The sequence below is a fragment of the Drosophila gunungcola genome, unplaced genomic scaffold (genome assembly GCF_025200985.1).
Source record: "Drosophila gunungcola strain Sukarami unplaced genomic scaffold, Dgunungcola_SK_2 000001F, whole genome shotgun sequence".
Taxonomy (NCBI): domain Eukaryota; kingdom Metazoa; phylum Arthropoda; class Insecta; order Diptera; family Drosophilidae; genus Drosophila; species Drosophila gunungcola.
The window spans coordinates 3218223-3239608 of NW_026453197.1; the positions used below are offsets into that span (position 1 = coordinate 3218223).

The following is a 21386-nucleotide window of genomic DNA, read 5'->3' on the forward strand; positions in this document are numbered from 1 at the left end:
AAAGTTGTTTTTTTTTTCTTATTATTTATTGTACCTTAACCGGTTAACATTTAAAATATTTTTGAGATTATTTCAATACAACTATGGGATTGATTTATAGAATTCCCGCAAGTGCTGTCTCGTGTTCAGCAGCAGCAACTTGGCTATGGTACCTTAATCTAGCATTACTTACAGGAGCCCCTGAAAAATAGAAAAAATATATGAATTAATAAATAATGTGCCATGAGGAGAATGATATATTTACTCACCAATATAACTTAATAGAACCGGTAGAAAGATGAGGCCATGCGCCGCCCCTATTACCACAATGCCCAAGTACATGCGGAAATAAAACACTTGGAATATTTGACTTTTAGCAAAAGCTAGCACTAGAATGCCTGCAAATTTGGTTAAAGTAATTCCGGAGAAAATGGAACTACCCATTTTCGAGAGACTGTCTGCTGCTCGATCAATTTGACTCACTGATTTCGAAGTAGCGAAGCTGTGCACCAAGTGCGAACAAAATTCTACGGATATGCCGACGGCCATAACAAGATTAACTAGCGAAACAGCATTTAAAGAAATGTTCCAATAATACATTAAACCTCCTAAATTAACAACTATCATTGTTATCGTAATAACAACTACTAATGCGGAATGAACGTCGAAGCCCATTAAAATGAATGTAACAACAAAAATGGAAAGAACTGAAATACCCATGCTCTGTAGCGTATCCGACCACATGGTTAAATATTGTTCGTAAAACACATAGAATACTGAATAGGGGAAAACCTCGACCGTAAGGGCCGATTCCATAGGAACTCCGTTGGAAATTAATCTGCCCTGTAACATTTGCGTGATATTTGCCGATATCTTTCTAGCCGATTCAAGTGCCAAAAAATAGTCAGCCGAGGATTTTAGTATGGTGTGATAGGCCATAAAATATGACGTTTCAATGTTCAGTCTTTCATGGCTGTAGGAGTACCGAACACCTCCACCATAAGCGGCATGGCCGGCCTTTGCGCACTGGTCGTCCGGATTATCCTTGAGGAAAAATGGCAAATACTTTTCAAACTCTTTTTCCTCTGGCCGTTTAAGGGAATTTTTGTTAATATTACACCTTAAGCAGGAAGTATCTGAAATGTTTGTAAAATCATTAGACATTTGGAATGTGCTTCTTTTTGTTTTTTTATCAAGACTCACCTTGGTGTGGGCAAAAGTCTCCAGTGTCCTTTTTGTATTTGCAGCAAGAAGATGCTGCTGCTGCCCAGTCAAAGTAGTCATCGATCCAACTTGACGCAGGTCGAGCGATATATGTTTGGTTTGAGTGTCTACTAGCTAGGTAAATTTGCGTTAGGACGCTGTCATCGTTGCAATATTGACCTGCACACACTAAGTTTTGGTCCGAACTATTTGTATAAACTAAATCACCCTTTAGGACGAAGTACACTGGCGGACCAATGTTGAGATTCTCGTTCAACGACTGGAAGTAATGTAAAACAAAACTATCCTGTGGCATGGCCAGCTCTTGGTCAAGCCCAATGTCAATCTTTGGCGCAATGGCAATACTGAAGCACAGCCACGCAAAGAAGATGACCATTACACAAGCTCGAACAACTTTCTTCATTAAAAATGGAACGTAAACACTACTGAAAAATTTGTACAAAAGACCTTCACTGATAACTATACTATCTGACTTCTTGCCTTTGATGAAACAACAGATATCCATTCGATTCTCCTCTTTGCGTTTCGTATCTAAAGTGAATAGGCTTACGAAACAAGTTATTTGCAATAAAAAGTCAATGATAAGGGCTACGCCAGCGTATAGGGCAAAAGCCCTTACAGCTGGCATATCAGAAAGGCCACCAAGGAAGAAGCAAAAGCTCTCACTCAAGGAAGTGAGCAGCATGCTGGGTCCAACACGACCCAGTATTCGACCAATTTGCTGCTCAAGCGTTTCATTGGGTTTGCGTTGATCGCGCTGGTGAGTTTGGACAAGGATAAAAATGTTGTCCACTCCAACGGCTAATACTAAAAAGGGTATAACTTCCACAATAATGAGGGTGGCCGGCAAGCCGAGGTAACCGAAAATGCCAACGGAGGAAACTACTGAGGCTAATACAATGATGACACCACCTATGCCAAGGGTGATTTTACTGTCGATAAACACTCTTTTAAATTCCTTAACATGTCCCAGCGATATTGCAATGTACATGAACATAATAAGATAAGACACTAAAATAGTTAAAACATCTGACTGGGACTCTCTATTCAGCTCGTCTTCTATCGACCTCTCTGAAGTGAAAGCTATGTCCATGTGCTTCGACATGTTGTTTTTGGTATAGTTAGTCATAAACTCTACAAACTTTTTCTCCCACATTAAGGCAGGTTGCAAATCTGTTCGGTTGTGGTGATTCTTGACCAAAAATGTCAGAATTAGAGCATTGGCTAGCTCATATTCTGTGTTACCCGTCAGCTGGGCTCCAGACGGCAGAAAACCGCCAAAGGCTATTGCTGGATCTACAGGGCCGCCATAGGGAGCTAGGCATAAATACGGATTACTTATGCAATCGTAGAGGCCATCCAAATAGGTTACCTGAAAATGTTTGACCAAACTGTGTTTCAATTCTTAAGAAACATTTCCTTTACTTACATTAAATCCATTATCCTCGTCGTGGTCATCCAATCTTGTTGGATCATCGCTAAAGTACCCCCAAATCGATTGAACAACGCATTTAGACACATCGATTTCACTACCGTCATCTGATAAGGGGGAAAAGCATATATCCTTTAACATTGTGCCATTGGCGTTGATTTGCTTTATGCTCTCTTGGAGATTTAACACCTCCGTCAGAAACTCTCTGTCAAACACAGGGCCAAAAGTGTAAGGGCCATTCGAAGTATTGTGAAAAATTTGAGGCAAGTCAACTGCTTTGATTATGATCTGCAATATACACAGTTGAATCGATTACATTTTACAATTTTGTCTTGCACATCAATGTTTACCTGTTCAAGCCTGTAGAATGGCGAAAATTTAGTGTCAAAAAATTCTTTTTCCACTCTGGACTTTGAATTTGGCGACGCCCAAAGTTTAACCGGATCCGTCGTGATTTCAATAAAGCTTATGCCATATCCCAGAATCACAACCAGTGAAGCTCCGGCAATTAATGTCATCCCTGGATTGCTGGCAAAGAACGTTCCCCATCTCGTAAACAAGTTTTCCAAAAAAGTCTCTGTTTGAGCTCCCAGTTTTTCAAAATATGAATCTTCCTCCGAATAGGCCGTTTCATCAGACACATCGTTTCCATCTATTTGAAAGTTTTCATCTGCAATTAATAGTTCAACATTTTTTTAAAATTTACTTTTATACAATTAAACGGTTTGCAAATTTATCTCTCAAATGAAAGCCATCTGGATAAAGTTTTTGCAAAAGTCTTTTTTCTTTTGCATGTATGTATTATAAGGACCATAATTTTTTTAAAAACCAATATTTAAAATCGGACAACTATAAGCATATGTATCTTAAAAAAAAAAAAATAGAAAACTCTTATAATATAAATCTGTATACGGTCAATGTTTTCAAACATATACAAATAGATTAAAATAATTTTTATAAGTGCAAAAGTAAATTTTTCATTATGTATTTTTATTGAAAAATCAACTTCACTTTCATTGTTTTAAAAATAGAAGCATAAATTTGATATTAATTGTTTTTATAGAACAAAACGTAATTGACATGGTTGCAAGAGTATATATGCTTCGGCATGCCGAAGTTTTAACAAGAAAATAACGAAATCGTGCTTCACATACATAAGTGGTGAATTAAATTACTCACCCATTGACGAACCTTGTGTAAATAAAAACGATCCCATTAGGAATACTATTACTCCAACAACAAACACAGCGGCCATAATAACGAAATAGGCGTCAAGTCCTCCAATTTTGAATGGTTCTGGAGGAGCAGGTTCTGGAGGTCCCTGCGGACAGGACAGGTCACAATCCGAACACGAACATGCTGGTAGTTTGCTCTGTAAAAAAAATTAAAATATGTTTACTAAATATTAATTAAGTCAAATATTTTGAACTTACGTTCACCGCTTGGTTGCAGGGAATGGTTGTAACGTTTAACGGCGTAAATGTATCGGAGTTATCTTTGGGCTCATGCTGAACGTAAGTGATTTGAAAAGGTACATATGGGTTTTCGGAGTCCCCCATAAAATTAAACCATTTTGTAGGATTACAGCGAGATGCTGTATAAGCTCCGCACATTAAATCAAGTGCTGATTGACCTGTTTGTGGTACAGAAACCTGTGAAGAAAAAGTATTTATTTATTCTTATTTATTTGAATTAGGCGAGACTTACCTGTGAGCATGATTTGTAAGTCTTGTTGATATATTCTGTGGATATATGCAAATCCACGGAAGTGATGTACTCAACATCTGAAATGAACGAAGCATAGTTATTTATTTACCTAATATTATTTATACTTTATAAAATTCTTTTTAAAAACAATTTAGTATAGAGTGATACATGATATTTTAAATTATTCTGATCTGGGTCGACGCTTAATCTACTTTACGGTCATATAAAGGTAAAACAAATATATTACAATTTTGTAAACTATTTTGAATTCTATTATAAATAAAACGTTGCTGCCTCGAGTCAGAAAAATGAATCACCTAATTTATACACTGTATATGGACAGTTAACTAAATGCGAATTTTATAGCGATATTAAAGCCGTACAAGGCAAATCCTTTTTACATTTAATATGAACAGAAGTGCTTTTCCTCCCTTTTTAGCATTTTTTTACATTTTATTCTACTAGCAGCTACTTGACTTTGATTTAAATAAATATCGGAAATACATGTATACAAATAAGATTAAACTATTCACCTTCTTTATTTTTTTCCGTGGCCACCACATGCATGAATTCTGTTTGCTTCGGTGAGCAAGTAAACTGGCAGATGTGTCGAACCAAGTTTTCCATGCAGGATGGACATCTGTCTAGAATATTGCCGGCCAGCTTTACATTTTTATTCAAAAGTTCCACCTAAAAGTAATATGAGCATATGAATTACTAAAGTCTGCGCTGCAAAACTTGTATTATTCATACCTGTTTCTTGTCGCAGCAAAATTTATTCTCGCTGTTCTCCAGCAAAAAACCACATCGTCGTTTCAGCAGCTCCAATCCGTCTTCAGGCATTTCTTTGGCTGTTCCATTATAGGGACAGTTTTGACTGTGTGAAAATATATTTGTGTTGCATACGCCATACCAAACGCAGTCCTTAAATACACAAAAATTTTGATTTAAACTAAGTTTAATTTAATCTTTAAATGAAAGACCAATATTCTTTTAAATTTAATATTAAGCTTTCACTTGGAATTTTATGTTTAAAGTCGAATAAAATGCCAGCAGTTAAATGTAAACGATGATTTTAAAGTGAAACGGTTAATCTCCTTATACTGGCCTTTAAATAGCTTTTTACAATTTACATTTTAGTTCGTAAAAACGGCATTACCGCCACCTTTGCCTAATATAATTTATTTTGTAATTGGTTTGCATCTGTTTTGACTCCTTCACGCGTTTTTAAGTTTTTAAACGCAAGACGTAAAATTTGCTGCAACTATACAAATATAATTTTAGCCCAAATTTTCACAATTTTTCTGGATGCTCTCAGAGATATATTTTGGCAATATACTATGAAGATGAGTCTATACAGATTATGGTGTTAAAGCATAAGTTTCTAAACCATACAAAATAAAAACTAAACTTTAGTTACCTGTTTCGATGATTGTATTAACGTAAAGAGTACAGCGGCAAAGAGGATGTGTACTCCAAAAGCGGTACTCCTGAGTGGGGATCTTGAATTCATCCTGTCACAATCGCATATCTGTAAACAAAAACTTGTTAATATAAAGCATACGGTTTAAAACATTAATTTTAACGGGGATAACCCATTTCAAAACACCACTGTGGTGACGAATCGCACGAACAAAATTATTTAGCTACAGAATTGAAAATCTACAACGGATGTCCGATTAGAAAAAAATGTATTCTTATCAGTTTGAGAAAATTGCTATACATTTTTAAATTTGTGTACAAGAAAAAAAATCACCAAATCGCGTCGACTTTCTTATCCCGTTAACAGTAAACTCGCGAAAGCTGAATTAAATGAAATCCAATCCGAGAAACTTCAGACTCCAGGCAAACGTTGTGTTTAATGTAAATGTGACCAATGGCCAGAGGAATAAGTTTTGAGCGGTTTAAATAAATATTTATTCCTGTTACAGATACAAAACGAATCTGTGTACCCCAGTATGTTGAAACACTCGGAACTCGGAATTACAATAAATAAATTCTCAAGTGGACTTTGCAGATACCCCCTAATTATTTTGGCAAATTTCTTTATAATACACTTGTTTACAAAGAGCTTTAATGATAAACTGATTTTTGCCAGACTTTGAAGCCCATTCAGTTGAATTGGTTTTAAAGTAATCAAACCATTATGTACATTATATGAATGACTGGGTTTTCGTAATTGCTCCCAGCAGACCCATTTAATAATAATCCGATCATTAACAGAATATACAAAAATAAAAGATGTTTTTTTTAGAATTTTGTTGATTTTTATTGTCAAAATTTGATAGATGGTATTTACAAATGAAAAATGTTAGTAATTCTTAAATGGGATCGTGACTCCATAGTTATATTTTCTAGGAAAAAAGTGACTAAGCTTGTTCAAAGTAAAAAAGTTTGCAAGATAAACTATGAAAACATGAATGTATAAGAAATGTTTAATTCCCAAGTGATTTCGAACCATGTGAAAGAGTTCTTGGAAGCAGTGGGCTGGCAAGATAAGAAATTTTTAAACTTATAACTTTGATTTCAAGCCAGCGTTCGAAATAACTTTACAAAGGCAATTTTTAAGCTATTAGCTGTAGGGAAATTTTAAATTTCAAAGCAGAAAAAAAATCTGTGTACCCCTCTGATGAACTGAATAATAGAAAGCGAAAACCTGGTTTCCTATTGAAACAATTTGTTACTGATTAATGTGCACCTAACGACGGTTAACTGGGTGAACAGAAAAGGCAGAAATGTCAAGGGAACCAGTGAATTGTGGCCTTTGACATTGATACGTTAAATTTCGCGCTTAAACTCATTGTCGGTGGTAAGTGGTTGTCGGTGGCTTTTGTGAAAGTGATGATGCAACTAGTTGCCTGGTTATGGAGGGGGTAATTTCATTATATTTTTTAAGTATGTACAGCTGACGGTGCAATCGTCAACTTCTTTGGAAACCGTTAACTGCCTCGGTTGCTTTATTTCCACCGTCACATGCAAATTTAACAACTCATCGGTAAATCGGGAATACAAAATCAGCAATCAAAATTCTCTGCTGAATGGACCCGATGTTTTATTTATCTGTGCTTGTGCTGTGGCTTATTGCCAAACGGATGTCATTGGGATTCTTAAGCAATTTTATGCACAAGTTATGGTTGCCAGTAGCCCCATGAAGGGCACGCAATATAGATAGTGTACACAATGCTATCAATTCCACTTCCACTTTCAAGCGACTGTATAAATCGTTAATTGTAAACATTAGTATTGCGCCGAACCAATATAAATGTTTTCTTTGTTCTCTATTTTCGTGCACCAACATACCCATGTGTGTGCGTGCATTTCTATGAAGTCATCTTAGATAAGTTATAGGGAACTTAATTAAATTATATCGTTGTATGCTCAAAGCCCGCACTAAGATTCTCCTTTTTTTATAATATTTTGATGCAAACACTTTTGGGTAGTAGAATATGCCCGAGTTACAAGTACGTCAACTAGTGAGTCACGCATATACCCCTGTCAACTAGCCAAATCGGAGATACTAACCCTCGGTCCCAAAACAGGAGAGAGTGAAAAAATAACTGAAGTATACAATTAAATGTAAACACTCCCACTGACTACTTATCAGCTTAATGGGAAAACAATCGATTGTAGTCGATATACGATATGCCAACTACGAAAGCCAGTAGGAAACGTGAGAAAGGAACACTCAAAAACATATAGAATAATAATAGCAATCCTAAAGTTGTATTATAATCTGGGTATTCCCGAAACGTCTGAATCTCTGTATATAGTTTATGTGCCCAGAACATAATTGAAAATCGTATCAATCGGATTAATACTTTATGAGATACAGGCTCTTGCAATTGCGTCTATTATTTTTTTATTTTAACTTCTTTTTAAAGCCAGTGAACATCATACATAAAACCAACAAAGTGTAGTTATCAACACGGCATTAAGTTTTAAATATTCAATTAATTTTGATGTTTACCGGATGGATGTTTGAAAAATATAAGTATGATACATAATAATTATTAACTTACCTGAGGAGGTGATAATGCAGACAGGTTAACTGTTTTTGCCATGTTTACTTAATGAAATAAATTAAGTTTAGTTTAGTTAGTTCGTAAAATAAAAAAAAAATATATTAAGACTATTATACATGTTAACATTTCTCAGCTCAAAGCGATTTTTTCCCATCGTTTCAATTTGTATGCTAATTATACCCTATCGAAATACTGAGCGAATTTCGATATTTTGTTTGTTTGTTTCTCATGGCGGGCCATAACTAACTATCGAGCATTTCTACTTGTCATCATTCAGCTCTGCGGCATTTATTTTAAAAGTCATGGTAAAGTGTTTATTGCAAATTATTTAGTTTTGTAACAAACTTACCGTGCCGATTTCAGTTTCGCAACCAGTATGATAGCGATGTTACGGTGTGGAGTCCGCAGGGACGACTGCATCAGGTGGAGTACGCAATGGAGGCCGTGAAGCTCGGAACCGCAACTGTGGGTCTGAAAAATAGAGAAACTGCAGTGCTCGTTGCCCTGTGCAAGCCGACATCGGAGCTGTCGGCCTCCCAGCGCAAGATAATCCCCATTGACGATCACCTGGGTATATCTATCGCTGGAATAACGGCGGATGCCCGTGTGCTTAGCCGGTACTTGCGTTCCGAGTGCCTGAACTACAAGCACTCGTACGACTCCACCTACCCTGTGTCCCGGCTGATCACGAACCTGGGCAACAAGATGCAGACCACCACTCAGCGCTACGATCGCCGTCCGTATGGAGTGGGTCTGCTTGTGGCCGGTTACGACGAGAACGGACCACACATCTATCAGGTCACGCCATCGGCGACCTTTTACAATTGCAAAGCCAATTCAATTGGATCGCGCTCGCAAAGTGCACGCACCTATTTGGAGCGGAATCTGGGCACGTTCTTGGACTCCTCCAACGATGATATCATCTGTCACGGAATACTGGCTATTCTCGGATCCCTGCCCACAGATGAGCACCAGAGCAAAGAGAATGCAGCTCAGTTTGTAAGTTACACGGGATAATTGAATGAGCGCAAATACTAAATACTACTGTCTGTTGCAGAATATCACTGTGGCCATCGTTGGCAAAAATCAGCCATTCAAAATTCTTTCAGAGGAAGAAAACGAGAAATATTTAAGGATGGCCAAGGAAAAGGGTGCTCCAGTTGATCCGCCCAGGAACGACGATGACGATGACCGCCCATCCCCTCCAGACCAACCAGAAGCGGGACCACGCGACCCAGAAGTTCTTGTTGCCACGGAGCAGCGCCCTTAGGTTCTTGCTTGAATAATAAACCATCTTAACCCTTAAAAAATGTAAGATTGAAGGATACAATAAAATTGTTCATGCATTTGCATAGATCTTAACACGGAGAATAGTGTTGACACTTTTTTTAGATTATATGTTTTAGCGGCACTTTTAAAAACTCTTTTGGTATATCGTCATAGCTGCATGGTATTTAACGGTGCTCCAAGTTTGGTCACACTGTTTCCTTAAAATATTTCTCAATGCCGGTATAAATATATATTTCTTCAATAAAAACAATTTTAATTTGGTTTTGTGAATGACTAGTTACTATTCCGATTGATCATTATGATAAAAAGAACCTCTAGTTTCGACTGCAATTGAAATATTCTTATTGAAACGTACTAATTTTGATTAATTACATAACGAAAGTCTTAACAAATCGCCTTCAATAATCGCAGATTTTTATTAAAACCTTTTGAATCTTAAGAAAAAGATTGTTTATAAACTTTTTATATTAACTTACACTTACTCGAAATGTTCACCATTGCTTTGGACAATATGTTTTAGATGGTAGAACCAATAGTTAATCAACAGGTTGAGTACACGAGCCTTACTCCTTAATGATTATGTGTTTATTTCAGGCAAGATGACTTTACCCGATCTTGTGTCCAGTCTGTCGTCGAATCCCTATTTCGGGGCTGGTTTCGGATTGTTTGGAGTGGGCGCTGCGGCTGCAATATTGCGAAAGGGTCTTCAGGGCGGATTAGTCCTGTTCCGACGGCACTGTATGATTACCCTGGAGGTGCCGTGCAGGGACAAGTCCTATCAATGGCTATTGAAATGGATCACAGTTAGAGGAGCCCGCAAGACGCAGCACTTGAGCGTGGAGACGAACTTTGTGCAGAACGACAATGGCACGATTAAAACCAGCTATGACTTTATACCCAGCATCGGCAAGCATTTGTTCCATTACAAAGGTAACTGGATTCAGGTGGAGCGAACCAGGGAACAGCAAACACTGGACCTCCACATGGGAGTTCCATGGGAAACGGTGACACTCACAGCATTTGGAAACAATAAGGCAATTTATTTTGACATCTTAGAAGAGGCTAGACAATTGGCATTGGAAGCCACCGAAGGGAAAACGGTGCTATACACAGCGATGGGTGCGGAATGGAGACCCTTTGGTCATCCTCGAAGGAGACGTCCCACTGGATCGGTGGTCCTGGATCGGGGAACGTCCAAAAGAATCATTGCCGACTGTCAGGACTTTATAAAGAGTTCTATGTGGTACACTCAGCGCGGAATTCCCTACAGAAGAGGTTATCTCCTCTACGGGCCTCCGGGCTGCGGAAAGTCTAGCTTTATTACTGCCTTGGCTGGTGAACTGGAGTACAGCGTTTGCTTGCTGAACTTGTCTGAAAGAGGCCTCACCGACGACCGACTAAATCACCTGTTAAACGTGGCGCCAGAACAAAGTATCATCCTGCTGGAGGATATTGACGCAGCATTCGTCTCGCGGGAAGCAACTCCACAGCAAAAGTCCGCTTTTGACGGACTAAACAGGATTACGTTTAGTGGACTCCTGAACTGTTTGGACGGAGTGGGTTCCACAGAAGCCAGAATTGTCTTCATGACAACGAATTATATTGACCGACTGGATCCCGCCCTAGTTCGACCTGGTAGAATAGATTTAAAGGAATACATAGGCTATTGTACGCAGTATCAATTGGAAGAAATGTTTAAAAACTTCTTTGCCAACGGAGACACCACAAAGGCGGAAGAGTTTGCAAAACGTGTAAATTCCTTTGGTCGTGATGCAAGTCCGGCTCAAATTCAAGGCTTTTTCATGAAACATAAATTATCCTCCCCGCAAACAGTTATTGATTCTTGTGAAGATATCTGGGAAAATGTTTTCAGCTCTAATAAAAAAAATAATTAAATTATGGATATTTGTTTTTAAATGAACCTCTATAAAATAAGCCTACTGAATTCTTCAATTCGAAACTTGATTTGCATCCTTTGCTTATATTCTTAAATGTGTGGCATTCAATTCCTCATTCTCCCCGATTATTCTTCCCAATCTAACTCGCCTAGAAGAACGACTGGTTTTATATTATGATTTAATTACATTTTTATAGGTAATTTAAAAATATGAACTATGTTCTAAAATATATGTATATTTTATGTGACATTAAACTTGATTAGTCCTTTGATCTTCTGGGCCTTCCAACTTTTCCTTTCCTTTGTCCAAGCGTTCCATTCGAATTGGCGGGGCCCTTAAGTAATTTGTGCCAATCTTGCTCACATACCAAGCTAGCTCCTAACATAGTATACCTAGAAGCAATTTGTTTTACCATTACTCAGTCGCTTTTAATTACACTCTGATGATGTACATACCTATCACCAGGACGCAGACTTGATCCACACTTAGCACAACTAAAGCACCTTAGATGAAATACGCAATTAATTATTTGTTTTTGTTGATTTTGTAAATCGATATTATTTATTCCAGTTAGTGCTTTCGCTACCAGTTCACTCGGGGGTATAGTTTCCCCACATCCAGAACAAACTCCAGAGCATCCGAACATGCTGGAAAAATAAGAATATGTTATTTTTGGTTAATTTCAGCTATTTAATAAGAACGTTTTCTGTTGATACGGCAATTTTTCATCAAACATGATGGTGTTTTTCTATTTTGGTCATTCAGACGCTTTAAAATCTGAAAACTTAAATAAGCTTAAAACAAAAAATTCATTTGTAAGAACGTTTTAGGGGAGAGCTTCGACAAGGAACAACAGCTACTCACTGCCCTATTACAGTATATTGTTTGTTTTAAAGGGTCTCTAAAAATGACATAAAGCTTTATTAAACGTTATTAAAAATTAACTGAAATGTTCCACACCAATTAAGGTATGTTTATTATAAATTTATTTTGCCGAAAATGTTGAGACTTTCTAAAACAAAAAAGGCCTGCTTAAGCAGCTCAATGAGTTCCTGGCGATTTATAAAGTGAATAAGACATCAGCTTTTAAATTCTCGATCAGAAGTAACAGCTGAGTTGGACCAGCAATGTTTTGTATGTCCGAATTTTTGCAAATCACGAAAGTCCGAATGTCTCTCACTCGCACATCAAGTTCACTTAAGATTTTATGAACAGAAAAAAGGATTCCGCCAATTTTGAGCTACTTTTTTGAAGTTTGAATTAGCAATATCAGCCGTTACTTGAAAATATTTTTAAAATTCCCAACATCTTCATTAGTTTAAGATTAGGCAACAAAATTGGTAGCAAATATCAGTTATCCCGTAGTCGAATCTCTCGTCTCTGGTGATCGTCCTGGCTCATACCTGGAGTAGTCCTTTTTGCAAAGAATCAGGCCTCGCCTCGTAAAACAGCTGGAACCCACTTCTGCTAGCATAGCTCCACAACAGTGACATTTAAGGCAGCCATTGTGCCAATATCTGTCCAAAGCGTATAAAAGATATCTATCACTTATTTTATCTGAAATAAATCAAGAAAAAGGAATAAGTTAATATGTTGTTAAAATTTAGTTTAATCATTTAATGTAATAGGGGTTTCACCACATCTACACAAATTCAAACCGAATTTTTTCGAAGAGATTTGATAAGCTTACGCTAAATTTTAAAAATCTTACCTCCGCAGCCACCGCACACTTTAATAAGAGAGTTAGAATGGATTAACTGTTGATTATTAAAATCGTTTGAAGATTCGTCCATGAACGATAGCTGAGACGATGAGATATTTGAGTTGGTCTCGACAATGTCCTTTGTGTGGTTTGAGTTTCTATAATCAATTACTATGGGGGCGAAATTTTCAGGACTAGATGAGTCTTGGTGATGTGCCGCTAGTATATCTCTGTATGAATGGAACGTTGCATTCATTGCAAATAATGTTGATGACTTAAGTCGTAAAAGGCATATGGGTCCTGTTTATGGTTTAAACCTGAAAGGGCAAAAAAAAGTATATGTTAGGAAAAAATTATATGTTGGCATTCGTTTCATAAAACATAATGAATGCTAGGTTAAATCTTATGACCTCACCTTTTGAAGCTTGCAAAAATTAAGCTCAATCGTGTAAAAACTCCATAATTGTAGGGAAGTCAAATCATAAATCGCAATATTCGATTAAAATATAAATATCTAAAATAAAACTAAAATAATATTTGTTCGGTTAATAATGGTTAATGTCGAAAAAAGTGTTTGCTTACAAAATAGTAAAGGTAATTAAATTGGCAAGACTTTTTGTTAAGAAATGTTGGTTAATGAACTTAAATGTGATTATTTTCAGCAAATCTGTCATATCATTTTAATCAACTTTATAGCGATTTATAAAAAAAAAGTTTGTAACTTGTATTCCTTAAACCCTGAATTTTCACAAGCATGAAATAAAATATTTATTTATCAATCGATGACTGACGGAAACGTGCATTTCATGCAGTTGCTTTCCGGTTACCGATGCGAATAGCGATGCACAATCAGCATAAAATGAATTATCATTACTTCTGGAATTTAAATCTGATTCGAAATTATTTTTGAAACATTGCAGGGTCCACAGCTGTCCTTACATACAAATGTATATATGTATGTATACATAAGTAAAACACCCAAATGTACATACACACATTCACACCAAACGCTTGAATATGTATGTACGTATATGTGTGTATGAAAGTGCGGTCTTATGCCGATAGATTAATCAATATTAATTTTGGCAAATTGCTTTGCTCATCACAAAGTGATAAACTCGATGTATTAAAACTTTAAGTTTATGTATATTAATTAAAACTGATTTGCTGTCAGTCGCGCATTCAAACGAAATTTTGTGTACATATATATGCAGGTATTTATTTCACTTAAACACTGGACCAAACATCACAATTGTAATTATTACCCGCTTTTTCAACTTACACACTCATCAATTAATTATTAAATAGCGAATATTTATTTGACGACACCATGAGGAACAGTAAAATCGCTTTAATTTCAAACACCATTTCTTGTATACGACTTTACCAAACTAATTCATAGATATGAAAGCAAGCAATCCGCGATTATACAGGGTGCACCGTGCACTGCTTCATTTTAATCGCTGTTTTTACTTATTCGGTGAAAATATCGCAATCAGTGCTGACGGCTTGGATATTTTTACGGCAGTTTCGATAACCTAAAATTAATTATTGCATTAAATAAATGTACAAACCGTTAATTTATATGTTCCTTAAATATAAAACTATTTTTGTTATGGGTAAAAATTAGTTTTAAAACTTAAATAAACCTTTTTTTTCAAATAATCATAAACAAAATAATTAAATATTTCCAGTGGAATTTATTCTTTATTCTTTTATGATAAGCACAAACTGTGTTTTTTCTGTACATAAGTGTTTTTTTTTTGTTTTGTTTGTTTTTTGTTAAATATTTCAGCAAAAATTTCTAATATCATTTAATAGTGGCGCATTCTAATGAAACAGTATTTCACAATAAATGCGACGTTCATACATTTCACAAAATTGGGAACGGTTGAATTTTTGAAAAATGTGAAACCGTATTTCCCACTGAGCATAAATTGAACAAGATTGTGAGAGATATAACACTATTTTAGGACTGGCCACTAAATAGTACCGCAAAATTGTAAAGTTTATGGTTGCACGGGAAAAGCATTCTCATATGGTAGAAGGGGTTTTAATTTGAGGTGGGGAAACACTTCTCCGCAAAATGAATGTGTCTTTAGCACTACTACAAAACGAATTAGACCATCTAGGAAAATCTCCCATACTTCAGTTGGGATGTCAGGTGTAAATGGCACATTGGTGTTCACGATCCAGTGCATTAAAGCCTATTCAGACATGAGGCTTTAATGCAACGTCGACCAAACTCCGGAAGAGCGGCTTTTTCTATTATAGCAAGAACATATGCTAGGAGTCGGGAAAAAGTCACTTAAAGCCCAGTTCCACAGAGCCAATCCAAGCGAAACGGTTTGGATGATGTGCTGGTGTTTCCACAGGGCCACCAATCGCCAAAAGTCACAGTGGCGTTGCATGAATTTTTTGAAGGGGGTCTTTAACTCTGTCACACTGTGGATGGTGCCTTGTGGGACTTGGACATTAATTGCTATTGCAAATAGTGTTGCCGTACTTGTCCTGAAATACCAAAAGAAATCAGTATTTTTAAAGTATTTTCAGCTGTTTTAAGCCCTAGTACTCAGATCGACGAATAGTTTCGCCCGCGAAAAAACTTTATTCTTTCTAGTTTTTAGAGTTCAACGGATTTGTTGATCTATGGGAGAGAGCGAGAGGCAAATAAGCGCTGTACACTTTACGTCAGTGCCTTTTTTCACAACGGTTCTCAAATAGACGAAAAAATACCAGAAAATTGCAAAGATTTCTCTGGGTGAACGTACCCCAGGCGACGGCGTAAAGAATACAACATATAATCTTTTGAGGTTGGAGTTGGCAGAGCATAGTATTTGTCGGATCAAAAAATGGACGGAAAAACCAAAAAACTCGGTAAAATGTTGTACAATAATACAATGTTGACGACAAAATATTCCCGATACTTTTGTATGCCACCTTTGTAGAACGCGGTCGAAAATATATCTGAAAACATTTATAAAGATTGTAATTCATAATTTTACATTTTTAAATATTACGCATTGATTTACAGTATTGATAATGATTAAAAATAGTTGCAAGCTGGCGGGTTAAATTTGAATTGTTTTTCGTTTGTGAACAGGCCCAGCTGACTGCCAGTGAGACCTTTAGGAAAAACTTCGGTCACACTAGAAAGAATAAACTTTTTCAAGCTGGCGTAACTGTTCGTCGATCTTAATACTCAGCTGTAACGAAAAGTTTATTTCAGTTATTGGCCTCTCGTTCTCTCTCTCTCATAGAACTTATTTCGTCGATCTGAGTACTAGGTATTAGAGACTACTATTTCAAAAATATTTAGTAACGTATTTCTTTATTCTTATTATATAGGTAAAAATAAGTTAAGTCACCAAATATAAAAGTATTTAAACAAATTATTTATTCAAATATTGTAATTCTTAATTAAATTTTTCTTGTAAAATAACAATCTCTTAAATTAACTATGGATTAAAATGTCTATGAAGTTAAATCAATGGAAATTATTCGGCCAGTACTATTAAACGGCGGAGCCGCGGAAAGGGCGTCAAACGTACTACTCTCAGTAGTTTGATTTGCTGTGCTCTTTTCGGAGTTAGCTGAACGACCGTACCAGTCTGTGAGTGTAACCAAATTCTTCGAAAAATTGCAGTTTTCTTGATTGTATTCCTTTCTGTGTCCTTCAGAATCAGAAAAAGTATTCGATGTACTCAGAGGACTAACCATTGAATGATTTGACATGGATTCAACCGTGCAACGACTTAATACCGAATTAGCCTTATAATTTGAAAAAATGTATAAGGACTGTTGTAAGGGCTTAACAGAACTATCTACTACTGATTCTGGCTCAGAAGCATATTTACTTGGCTCAATGGTTCGCCTACTGGACTTTCTGTTGTTATGTGTAAGTTTTATTATAGTAAGTGCATCCGAACCAAGAACTTTGGGCAAGCCAATTGTTTGCTCTTCATCATCAGAGGAGCATAAGTCAATTGTATCAACAACTACTTCACTTGAAGGTGAAATCCTCCAATGCGAATTAAGCGAATTGTGGCGCGTTAGTCTTATATTAAGCTTTGTATTTGCAGTGTGATTTTGCTCTTCCATTATGTGTTCCGATATCTTTTTCAATCTGACAGAAATTGGACGGCATTGCTTGATTAGCGGAGAGTTTAAAAACAAAAAATTCTCAGTTGTGTCCCTGCGTTTAACAAATTGACGTCGCGGAAATGAATATATATGGTAATTATGTTCATGCGACTTTTTAAATGTGCAATGCACGGTGGTGTTTGATTTTTTCTCGAAATATTTTTGCCTTGTGTTTGATTTTATGATTATTGGCGTGTAGCAAAATCGGTCCAGGCGTTCCTGTCTTTCGGAAATATATTCCTTAGATATTGTTTGTTTCGTAGACTTTAATAATTGCTGTCCTGCAGGTGATGATATTGGGATAAACGAACACCTACTGAAAGAATGAACTGTTCGATTCCTTCGGGATGGTAAACGTCTTTTTCTGTTTGATATTTCCGTTGACGTTTCTTCACTAAATGAATATGTTTTTTGTTTCTCATTGGATGAACTGATATCAATGAATTTAGACTGCAGGCTAAAGTTTAGAAGAAAGGCGTTGCGCAGCTCAATATCTTCGTTTTTTCCCTCACATTTGTTATCTGGCTCAGGGGAATCACAAAGTATAACATCATCTTCCATGCAACAAATGTTTTCGTGTTCCTTAAATGCAAAAATTAGTTAGGTTCAGAAATATTTTCGATTTTGGTTAGAAAAAGTATTCAACTTACCAGTATAGCTTCTTTAGAATAAAGTTCAGCATCACAGTTGTCGCAAAGATAAATATCAAAAGGGGGTGGCTCAACCATCATATGTTGTAAGTTTTCGTTAATTGAACTGTTATTCTTTTGAAGCAACAAGCACTTCCTATTTTTTTGTTGTCTATCATATGACTGAAACATAACCAAAATATACGTGGAAAATTATTTCAGAGAGACATGGTCCTTAAAACTAAGACTGCTAACAAAGTGAGAGAAAGTACTTACCATGTTTTCATTTCTAAATGTAACCAGCAATTTGTTGTTTCTTCTGTCATACAATGATGTCGTTGAATTATAGTTGTTTATGAATCTTAAGCTCGCGTGCTCATACGCAGCTAAATCATTACAAAATCTTAATAAAAATAAGCTTTTGTGAAATTGATAGCAAATAACCACAATTTCTTTCATTTTCTCCATCCAGTTCTATAAAAAAGATAAAACCGATTATTAGATATTATACTATCAAAGCTATTTTTATTTCATTCAATTTATTTTTATTCCAAGTTTTAAAAATTTTAGTTTAAATCCTTTTTAATTAAGAAATTAATAAAATACATACAAAAAACCCAATACCAACGGTATTGATTAAAAAAAATCTTTAGGTAAAAGCTTACCCCAACAAATGCTTTCGGCTTTTTCAGCGGAATTTCGAAGGGTGCGTTTTCCGGCCACCATTCCGGTTCACTGCAATCTACTTTCTTTGGTAAATTTATATGTCCTAAAGAGCACTGAACCATGAATGGAATAAAATTTTCTAATTGCGGCTCCGTTATTTTTTCTAGGGATGTAGGATATCCATTCGCAAACAAAAGTGGTAGGTTGGATATCATATTGTGTTGAGCCTTATCCTTTTCATCCATTGTCACTAAAAGTAAATTTAAAAACGTAACAGTTAGTTAAATTTATAATTAAATGTAATTTAAAATCGAGACCGAAATCCATGCAAAATCGAGTCAGTTTGTAGTTGTTCTCCTAGGCTGGGATTTGAACCCGGGACCTGTATAGCTACCCAACGTTGGATGTTTCAATACATTTACACCATGGGATATAGAGCGTTGACTAAAACCTTGCAGAATTATCGCTCAAAAGTGAGTAAAAACTGGAGATAAGGGTAAAATAATATGGCTCGAAACTTGTCCATGTGTGTGCGGTTTTATACTGTTCGTGTCGTCCTCTGACGCCGCGCTGCTGCTGCTCTGCGTTGGCCCCAGTCTAAGCTCCGGATATAGACCTTTGCCGACCACTGTGTTTCGCTACCTTAACATCGTAGCGAGTTATTGTTGGTTTCGTTTTGAACCAAAAACAAATATTGGTCCCAGTGTACTCCTTTTTATAATTTTGTCGGAAAACGGCCACACTTAAAATAAGTCAACCGATAACCACAAGATTGTGATGATGATTTGGTCCAAGTCGCCAATCGGAAAAATTATCTAACGAGTATGCAAATTTTGGCGTGCAACCTGGCGAAAAATGTTTATCCTGATTAGCTAACGAGATGAATCAATTTCTTATGCTGAATATCTGACAATTTTTAAGATCTTAAATTACCCATTTTGTAGCATTTCGCAGCAGGCGTTGCCCCCTTGCGATAAAACAAAATGAAGTGTTTACGCCTGACCAATTTACTTATTAAAAAAGAATTTGATTGTGTTCACTTACATGTTTATGCGACTTCAATACATAATTGAAAACTGGGTTTTAAGAAATTATATTTGTGGCACGTCTCAAGTACCATAAGATTTCTTCACTTCGGGAGAGAGCAGCCCATAAACTTTGTTTCTAACTGCAGATTGATTTACTGAAAAACTAAACCACCAATGGCTCTTATATGTGTACATGTATGCACTCACACACACACACACATGTGTATACCAAGGGAAGTAGAATAACTTTGCGAATATTTTTTGCTGCCTAACTTCTGTCAGTTACATATGTAAGCACATAAATTTACAATCACTTCTGGATAAAACACTAACACAAATGGTCATATGTTAAATAGAGCCATCACATATTTATATGCTGTGGTATAAATATCCCACCTGATTTAGACAAGTGTATGTGATACACACAACAAAAATTATAATTGTAAGCAACATAATATTTAAAAATTAAGTTATTCAAACTTTTTTTTTTTTATTTAACTGGTTGCTGAAGAGTGATTTCTAGAAATCGAAAATTTTGTGCAGGACATTAAAGTCAGTGCGCTGGAATGCTTAGTCTCTTTGCATATACATATCACAAAATTTAACCAATAAAAAGTAACTAAGCATAGAAACAACTTTATCAGATCAGTACGCACCAAAGATTCGCAATGATTAACAAAACGCAAGACACGGAGATCTACAATCACAAATATGATAACATAGTAACAATACACAACACTTTCTTCGTAAAAAATGTATTTGTTGTAGTTTCTATCGAATAGCCAAAGTGAGAACTGACTGGTAACTGATGAAAACGATTGTGAGAAATGGCATGCAGCCATCAAATTGAAACGCGATATTAGAACAAGAACATGTTTCATTCCATTTTTCCACTAATACGTATGTATTGAATATTTCATATCTCATAGTAATATTCCTTTGTTAAAAACTTGATTTTAAAGTTTAAAAATATCAAGCAGAATCTATTCATTTTCCTTATTTAACAAAGCCAAACAGAACTTTTTTCTAATTAATTTTTTTTTAGCATTATAAATGTTAAGTATTATTTTGAACAGCGGAAACTTGAAATTTATTTATAACAGGATTGGATTAAAGCACTGTATAATTTGTAAAATTAATAAAAAAAAAAATTGTCTCACATTATACTAATTTTTATACCTAAATAGAGTTTTGTCAGGAAGCTATACTTGAAGATTTATTCAAGAAGAGCTGCTGTAAAGCTTAATTTCCCAAAATATTTTTTTATACCCCATTATCAGGTGGGCGTGAAAATATTGCACATATTTCGTTCGTTCTCTCAAGTATTAAAGTCATCTTCAAAAACGAAAAACCTAATTCAAACGTGGATTGGTGTTTTAGGTGTTTGTCCAGAACTGCATGGGGCTCTGAAAAGACGCCCTCGTCGTTGTATACCAGAAAATTGGTTAAAAGCCCAGTCCTTTCGAAAGGGGAAGTCAACCAGTAGAGCGTGACCGGGAGAAATGGGGAAGGAAGTTTCATAATTTTTCATAAAAAGGACCTATTGCAGCTACTTTCAGCTTGAAAGCCGCCATGTTGGCTCTATATACTTGCCAGGACATTCCATCATTCAGTCGCCTTCATCCATACATCTTTGCAGATGGATTTCAGGGTGGGAGACTACCGT

The 21386-nt window shown here is 36.1% G+C and overlaps 5 protein-coding genes across 13 annotated transcripts; 2 read left to right on the forward strand and 3 right to left on the reverse strand.

The window, feature by feature from the left end:
• On the reverse strand, positions 1-7848 carry LOC128261227 (NPC intracellular cholesterol transporter 1). Of its 2 annotated transcripts, none has more exons than XM_052994803.1 (12): positions 7643-7848; positions 5763-5873; positions 5096-5266; positions 4876-5032; positions 4343-4419; positions 4069-4287; positions 3827-4007; positions 2986-3305; positions 2633-2923; positions 1183-2575; positions 249-1115; positions 1-180 (listed from the first exon to the last, which is right to left on the reverse strand). In XM_052994803.1, exons 1-12 carry the CDS (start codon positions 7658-7660, stop codon positions 95-97), a joined length of 3891 nt encoding a protein of 1296 aa, XP_052850763.1. In that variant the 5' UTR covers positions 7661-7848; the 3' UTR covers positions 1-94. The 2 variants fall into 2 exon arrangements, with proteins under 2 accessions (XP_052850763.1, XP_052850762.1); XM_052994802.1 differs by having other exon boundaries at positions 3815-4007; positions 7643-7847.
• Positions 7849-8581: 733 nt separating this feature from the next.
• Positions 8582-9735, forward strand: LOC128262472 (proteasome subunit alpha type-1). Its single transcript, XM_052996749.1, has 3 exons — positions 8582-8669; positions 8728-9363; positions 9422-9735. Exons 1-3 carry the CDS (start codon positions 8667-8669, stop codon positions 9632-9634), a joined length of 852 nt encoding a protein of 283 aa, XP_052852709.1. The 5' UTR covers positions 8582-8666; the 3' UTR covers positions 9635-9735.
• A 63-nt stretch (positions 9736-9798) lies between these two features.
• Positions 9799-11823, forward strand: LOC128262063 (mitochondrial chaperone BCS1). 3 transcript variants are annotated; one of them, XM_052996093.1, is made up of 2 exons: positions 9799-9873; positions 10249-11823. In XM_052996093.1, exon 2 carries the CDS (start codon positions 10254-10256, stop codon positions 11547-11549), a length of 1296 nt encoding a protein of 431 aa, XP_052852053.1. In that variant the 5' UTR covers positions 9799-9873; positions 10249-10253; the 3' UTR covers positions 11550-11823. The 3 variants fall into 3 exon arrangements, with proteins under 3 accessions (XP_052852053.1, XP_052852055.1, XP_052852054.1); XM_052996095.1 differs by lacking the exon at positions 9799-9873 and adding an exon at positions 9885-10005; XM_052996094.1 differs by lacking the exon at positions 9799-9873 and adding an exon at positions 10028-10177.
• LOC128262065 (LIM domain transcription factor LMO4.2) lies at positions 11714-14694 on the reverse strand. 3 transcript variants are annotated; one of them, XM_052996096.1, is made up of 6 exons: positions 14537-14694; positions 13670-13779; positions 13264-13571; positions 12956-13109; positions 12008-12199; positions 11714-11944 (listed from the first exon to the last, which is right to left on the reverse strand). In XM_052996096.1, the coding sequence occupies exons 3-6, from the start codon at positions 13508-13510 to the stop codon at positions 11812-11814; spliced, it is 726 nt and encodes a 241-aa protein (XP_052852056.1). In that variant the 5' UTR covers positions 13511-13571; positions 13670-13779; positions 14537-14694; the 3' UTR covers positions 11714-11811. The 3 variants fall into 3 exon arrangements, with proteins under 3 accessions (XP_052852056.1, XP_052852057.1, XP_052852058.1); XM_052996097.1 differs by having other exon boundaries at positions 13665-13779; XM_052996098.1 differs by lacking the exon at positions 13670-13779.
• A 1934-nt stretch (positions 14695-16628) lies between these two features.
• Positions 16629-20532, reverse strand: LOC128262037 (uncharacterized). Of its 4 annotated transcripts, none has more exons than XM_052996049.1 (6): positions 20377-20522; positions 19737-19883; positions 18692-18942; positions 18303-18500; positions 18048-18209; positions 16629-17979 (listed from the first exon to the last, which is right to left on the reverse strand). In XM_052996049.1, the coding sequence occupies exons 3-6, from the start codon at positions 18935-18937 to the stop codon at positions 16729-16731; spliced, it is 1857 nt and encodes a 618-aa protein (XP_052852009.1). In that variant the 5' UTR covers positions 18938-18942; positions 19737-19883; positions 20377-20522; the 3' UTR covers positions 16629-16728. The 4 variants fall into 4 exon arrangements, with proteins under 4 accessions (XP_052852009.1, XP_052852007.1, XP_052852008.1 ...); XM_052996047.1 differs by having other exon boundaries at positions 19733-19883; XM_052996048.1 differs by lacking the exon at positions 19737-19883 and having other exon boundaries at positions 20377-20532.
• Positions 20533-21386: the final 854 nt, after the last annotated feature.